Here is a 6,644-nt window from a genome sequence, read left to right on the forward strand (position 1 = left end):
GAAGAGGGAGGAGGAAGGGAAATAGGAGTAAAAGTGTGATATCCACACATTCCATTTTACTTCTCACACACCTTTTTAATTTTCGACCGTCAGATCGGATGAATTGAAAAAGATCAACGGATAGAAATTAACAAAAAGTGTGTGAGAAGTAATTTGGGGTGTGTAGATAGCACACCCCTAGACAAAAATATAACCAATATTACCTACAATTCTACTCTTTTTAGGGTTAGGATCAATGGACAAATATTTTGCATCTAATGATCAAAATTAGAAGTTAAAATGATTGTCACTGAATTAATAGGTGATGTGGCAATGATGTCTAAATAAATTAATCTCAATTAATTAAAAGATTAAAAAAAAAAATCCCATTGCAAATAGTGCCTCTATCTTCCTATACGCTATTGTCCATCAAATAGAAAAAGATCAGCACTGTTAATGAGTTCAAAACAAACAATGAGTTCAAAACAAACAGAAAGAGACGTGAAGATTGTCATTAACTATTTGTTTTAAATTATAAAAATTTGAACTAGAAACTGGAAAGCTTCCTTGACCAATGAAGAACATGCTTAAAAAATTATGTAAAATCAATTTTAGGATTTTAAAATCCTAATCCTAATATTCCTTCTTATGCAAATTTTGTATCTCTCGTGATATTCCTGTAAACTGACGAAATTAATAGCCTCAACATTTGGTTTCTAAGTGCCTTTCTACATAAGATCGTTCAAATTAATTTAGCTTCTTCCCTTTCGTCTTCTTCCTGTTTTAGGACTACACATGTTGGAAGTTTTGAGACTATTGTCCCACATTAGGGAAAACAAGATTCCCAATGGCCTTTATATAGATTTAATGCTTTAGTCTAGTAATTACAACATGGACCATTTGGAAATGGATTGAAGGCTTGGGCCTTATGGTTGTGTGGATTAGGCTTGTATAATATAGCCTAAATACAATTAATATTAATTAATCAAGAGTTGTGGCTTTGAAACACACAAAAAGCAAATTCGCTAGAGTTCTAGAATCCGGTGCGGATTGTAGAATTAGGTGGTTGAATCTTGGTCGAGCAGACGTTATAGAACCACAAGCACAGGAGTGGGACGAAAATATTGTTCGAAGGACATAGCTTTTACGCTAACCTCTACCTTCTGTAATCAAGTTAGTAACATTAATTTCTGTATTTATTGTGTAATTTTCGTTTTGTATAGCAAGTATATTTTGGTTAATAAAATATTAGAATTTCTGTTATTTCTGTTTATTTTTTAATTGTTCTCCTACAACACATGCTTTTCATACCACCATCATATATTCAGTATTTAGTTTCTAAGTGCGTTTCCAAATCAGAAGTTTAGTTTGTTCAACAATCATCCATGGATATTTTGTTTTTTGCCGTAATTTTAATTTAGAAGATTTTATTTTGTTGAAATTTACATCGAGGACTGTAGGTTGGTGCTCAGCTTGCATAGCGTGTCACGTCAGAACGGTACAAGCTGAGCGCCCTACTCTGCCTTGGTTATCCAACCCTACCTAACCAAGCACCATTCCGACTACCTTTACATCTTATCCTAGGTCTCTCTGTCACTAAATGGTGGGTGTTGCATGACATGATTGGCATCTAGGTAGACCTTTCTTTGGGAACTCGTGATATAAAGTTGTCAGTCTGCCAACGTACTCTTGACAATCGTGAGTCTTCTTGCATTCCCTGGTCGAGCTAGGCTCATGAGTGGCCAGCTACTGCGCTTGGATATATCCTTCTCTAAACTCTATGTGCCTTAGGCTTCTCAATCTCCGCTTTTTGGGACTCTCTTCTGAAGCCGCACCACTATTCAGGCAGGCCTAAAAATACCCAACATTAATATACAAACAATTTATGTTATTGTCGAATTCGACCAACTAAATAGCTAGAATTGGTGAAGTTGTTGTTCCAAATATACAAATTGATTAATTTATTAAAATTCCCAAGTCATCCATTTGCACATCTATGTTCACACTTGTTGTCCGATCCTAAATACGCCATTCCCACTCCAATTCACACATTGAAAATCTAAGTAGCTAAGCTAGTCAGAAGATATCAAGTATATATAATACAATATTTTGTAAACACCACAGTACTTTATAATCAAAATTCAATTATGTTTTTTTTTTTTGTTCTAATTACAATTTTACGTAAACGTGCCATTAGAGTATATTATTAAGGGGGACGATCAAATGTTACTTCAACTTGTAAATTGAGCTTCTAAAAGCCGAGCCGTATATAGCTGCCCTTTGCTAATTACCCTACATCTTTATTTCTACTTTTCCTCTGTTTTTTTTTTTTGGTATTTTTGGAGAATTTTTGTGGTGTTCGGAATACAGGTAATATAACACGTGTCATTATACAAATGAAGTGAAATTTTATTTTTCGAGTTGTTAAATATCTCACCACTTGTGTATTGATATGTGATGTATCATTCCGTATTCCTGGTACACTGAAAAATCTCTCGCATGTTATACTTCAACCAAATATGAAGGCAACGTCACCCATTAGGATGAAATATGTCTTAGCAATTGGGCAAATCGCGGATATATATGTATACATTTTCAATTTTTATGTATTTTTTTTATAATTTTCCAACATTGTTTTCTCAATGAATTAATATAGACCGTTAAATTTATTTTCTAATCCATCAATTCAGATTGTACCACATAAGCACAAAAGCTTTTTCAGATACACTTTCAAGAAGGAAGGAAGTTGAATTTGTGATAATAAAATTTTCGACGTGCTTATACCAACAACATTAATCCAAACCATAATTCTTGAATTCAAACGAATTGAAACAAGAAATAATATGATAAGTAAATATTACGTTATGCAAAGTAACTCATCGGAAAAAAAAATGTCCTCATCGTCAACTTGGATCGTGAATTGCTTCTTGGAACTTCTTATGCGATTTAATGCCAGTGCAACAAAACTTAGTACGGGTCTTTCGCAATCAAGCTTTATACGGATGTATCGAAACTTACGAGGGTGTAGTCAAATTAGGATTCAGTAGGATTTTAATAGACTTTAAAATTTGAGTGTAGTCAATTAGGGGGCGTTTGTTTGCCCTCATTAAGTGGGACTGGACTGGACTGGACTAGCTGTTAGTCCAATACTGTGTTTGTTCCATGCTGAGACTAACATTAATGAGACTAAAAGGGACTAGCATGGACAAAACCCTTCACTAAGAGGTCTTAGCGAGACCCCCCAATAACCATGGGACTAACTAAGACTATCCTCTCTCGTCCTCGTCATGCTCAACAACCACTCCCGATAGACTCCTCGTCATCTCCGATCACCGAGATCATAATAAAATATTAATCATTTATATATTAAATAATATAATATTAGAATTTGTTATTATCCAGCTTCTTAGTCCAACACTGCACCAAACGCTTCACTAAGTTAGTCCAGCTTAGTCTAGTCTAAGCCAGTCCAGCTTAGTCCTTGAAGCTAGTCCAGTCCGAGATAGTCCGGCGCAACAAACGCCCCCTTAAAGTTTTAAAAGAGGATTTTAAAAGATTTTGAAATCATGGTGTAGTCAAATTAAGAGTTAAGAGAATTTTTAAAAATACACTCAAATCTAGGGATAGTCGATTTACGAGTTTAAAAATACATGCAAATCTAGGTATAATGAGAATGTCAAAAATTTATTAGGATTTTAATGGTCAAAGGATTTTGAGGGATTTGAAGGTGGGTGGTATAAATACAAATTGCCATCAAGAATCCAACCCTACCCCATGCGATTTCTTTTCACATTCATCACAGAAGTGGAACAATTTTGTCTCTCATCTTCCTCTATCGCCACAAGGTCTGAGAAAGTTCAGGAAATTCATGATCTGTTATTCTTCTTTTGTATCTTTATGAAACTTACAAAACTTTTATTTTTAAAGATTCAGGAAAATTAAAGGCCTGATAAAGTTGCAGGTATTATACATATCCTTCTATATTCCACGGAATGCCTTATACATTTGTTTTGCCATGCTTTATGGGATTGTGTTACTCTGTCTTTTACATTTTTTTTCCTTCCACTTGTTTCTTTGTAATTATATGTAGCAAGGCAATTTTCATGGATTTAAAAGACCTTACAGAAATGAATAATTCAACATCTTTTGGGAAAAGTTGACTGAAAATGTATCTATGAATCTGCGTTCTCTTTATGCATGGAACATAGAGAAAACAGACCTTAGGAAACATTGTGCAACTGAGTCATGAGACTTGGAGTTTTTATTTGCAACCAATGTTGGCATCCTTAAATGTCTTTTGAATTGCCGATTTAAGATATACAGATTAGGAATATCTTGGGTTCTGTTAGATAGTTCATAAGAAGATTTACATGATCTTCGAAAATGGACAACTGGTATTGTGAGGACAAGCTGATCGAATAGTATTGGAAGGATGAGGTATATGTGCCTTGTGCCTTTGCAGATTTGAGTGGTTTATGAGGAGCTTTTAATTGGGTTCTTTCGATTTAGTTGTCTTGCTCTACTATTCTTCTTAAGTTGTTTGCATTGGGTTGAGTTTATGCTTAATGTTATGCGTTTATTGGGTTTCCTGAACAGGTACTGAAGCCACAAAAATGAAGATGCGTGTGGGATGATTTTTAAGAGTTTATCCCATATATTTGTCATTTAGTTTGTTTAGTTTGTTATATTTGTACATTATGCTGGTAGTGAGCAAATTATAATTTCATAATGTTATGTGATAAGATCATCCCATACGCATTGGGTAGTTTATATAATGTCTCAATCAAGCATGGAAGTGGAAGGTGGAGAAGAAATGGAAGTGGAGCAAATGGTGGAAGAACAAATTGAAGAAGAAGAAATTGAGAAGAAGAACTTTATGAAACCATTAAGTATTTATTGATGGCAATTCAAGCTGTAGTCCACGTGCTAAAAGAGTTTATAATTACATTTGGACAACCTATTGAACGTCCTTTAAATTGACGATCAATTGCTATGGAAGGATACAATTATATACATAAAGTATTCAAAGAGGACCTCCCAGAGGATTTCCAGCAAAGGTATAGAATGTATCCTAATGTGTTTGTGAAGTTATGCAATATTATTAGAGAAAAAACACTCTTACAAGATACAATTCATTTGCATAGAAGAAATGCTTGCAACATTTTTGCTTATTGTTGGACACAATGTATATATTGTCTACTACGTGATACGTTTGGGCGATCACATTAGACTGTCAATAGAAACTTTAACAAAGTTTTGAAGCCCTTGAACACAATAGCACCGGAGATGATGGCCAAACATGGATTAGCAATGTCATCTAAAATAAGGGAAAGTACAAGATTTTACCCTTACTTGAAGATACGTATAGTGTGTCATTTTTTTTATTTTGTATCATTCTAATTTATTCCAAATGATAAACTTAACACTCTTTTAGGATTGTATTGGAGCTATTGATGGCACACATATCCCAGCATCAGTGTCCGAATGCGATGTAAGCAGTTATCGTAATCGTAAGGGTGTCATGACACAAAATGTATTAGCCGCTTTTAACTTTGATTTGGAATTCATGTATGTCCTAAGTGGGTGGGAAGGATCGGCTCATGATTCAAGAGTACTAAATGATGCTTTGACAAGAAAGAATGGACTTAAAGTGCCACAAGGTATCAAATTATTATTTATCATTTTTATTATTATTTAATTTCTCATTAATCCATTGAGTTGCATACTAAAATATATATTATCAGGTAAATTTTTTATAGTAGATTGTGGATTTCCAAATAGACGTTAGTTCTTAGCTCCTTATCGAGGAATTCGATATCATCTTCCAGAGTATAATGGTTCAGGTCGTGAGCCTAGAAACGAAAAAGAGTTGTTAAATCTTTGTCATGCTTCTTTAAGAAATGTCGTTGAGAGGATATTTGGTATTTTAAAATCACGATTCCCGATTTTAAGAATTGCACCTCCATTTCCATATGCAACACAAGCGGAGGTAGTATTAGCTTGTGCAGCAATGCACAATTTTCTTCGCAAAGAGTGTAGATTGGATGAGTTTCCTATTGAACAAGATGATGAATCTTCTTCGTCTCCACCATTGTCAGTTTCTGAAGGGGATCTTGACCAAGATTTTCAAACACAAGAACAACAACGACATATTGCTAATGAATGGAGTTATAATATAGCTTTGGACATGTGGAGAGATGCTCATAATGATAACAATGTGAATGGAGGATGATGAGTCACAAATAATTCTAGTGTGGTAGTGATGAATTTCTGATGATGTTCTTGTAATGTCAGGTTTTGTGGTTGCGTTCGAGAAAGCAAAAAAGAAAGAAGAAAATATTACTTGTTATGATGAATTTATGATTAATATAAGGTTTTGTGGTTGTGTTTGAAACTTGGAATTTGGAATATCATCTAATTGCTTAGCTACTATGATTACATTTGTTTGTACCATACTTAGGGCCTCCATATTTAGATCTCGTATAAATACTCGGGGGACTCAAATGTAATTATGTAATAGTTGAAGGGACAAATATGTAATAAGTGATGAGCCCTTATTATATAAAAGGACTTCTCACTCTCCTCATTAAGGGAGGCCAATTCTTAGGTCTGAGATCCCCAAAGCCTCACTCTCCTATTCAAAGGCTCTCTCTCTCTCGCAATCC

The 6,644-nt window shown here is 34.4% G+C and overlaps 1 protein-coding gene and 1 long non-coding RNA gene across 2 annotated transcripts; both read left to right on the forward strand.

Annotated features, from left to right (window-relative positions):
* The first annotated feature begins 3,754 nt into the window (after nt 1–3,754).
* LOC126595941 (uncharacterized) lies at nt 3,755–4,959 on the forward strand. The gene is made up of 2 exons (XR_007613771.1): nt 3,755–3,940; nt 4,576–4,959. It is a non-coding gene; the product is annotated as an uncharacterized LOC126595941 (long non-coding RNA).
* Nucleotides 4,960–5,205: 246 nt separating this feature from the next.
* On the forward strand, nt 5,206–6,365 carry LOC126595934 (uncharacterized). Its single transcript, XM_050262351.1, has 3 exons — nt 5,206–5,346; nt 5,414–5,639; nt 6,045–6,365. The coding sequence occupies exons 1-3, from the start codon at nt 5,266–5,268 to the stop codon at nt 6,209–6,211; spliced, it is 474 nt and encodes a 157-aa protein (XP_050118308.1). The 5' UTR covers nt 5,206–5,265; the 3' UTR covers nt 6,212–6,365.
* The last annotated feature ends 279 nt before the right edge of the window (nt 6,366–6,644 follow it).

The sequence above is a fragment of the Malus sylvestris genome, chromosome 13, assembly GCF_916048215.2.
Source record: "Malus sylvestris chromosome 13, drMalSylv7.2, whole genome shotgun sequence".
NCBI lineage: Eukaryota > Viridiplantae > Streptophyta > Magnoliopsida > Rosales > Rosaceae > Malus > Malus sylvestris.

Excerpts from the sequence above, each read along its gene's own strand:
- LOC126595934 (XM_050262351.1), top strand. The coding sequence starts at position 5,266 with ATGATGGCCAAACATGGATTAGCAATGTCATCTAAAATAAGGGAAAGT. Across the intron at positions 5,347-5,413 it reads CTTACTTGAAGATACGTATA|GATTGTATTGGAGCTATTGA; the intron begins GTGTGTCATTTT and ends ACACTCTTTTAG. Across the intron at positions 5,640-6,044 it reads TGGACTTAAAGTGCCACAAG|ATGATGAATCTTCTTCGTCT; the intron begins GTATCAAATTAT and ends CTATTGAACAAG.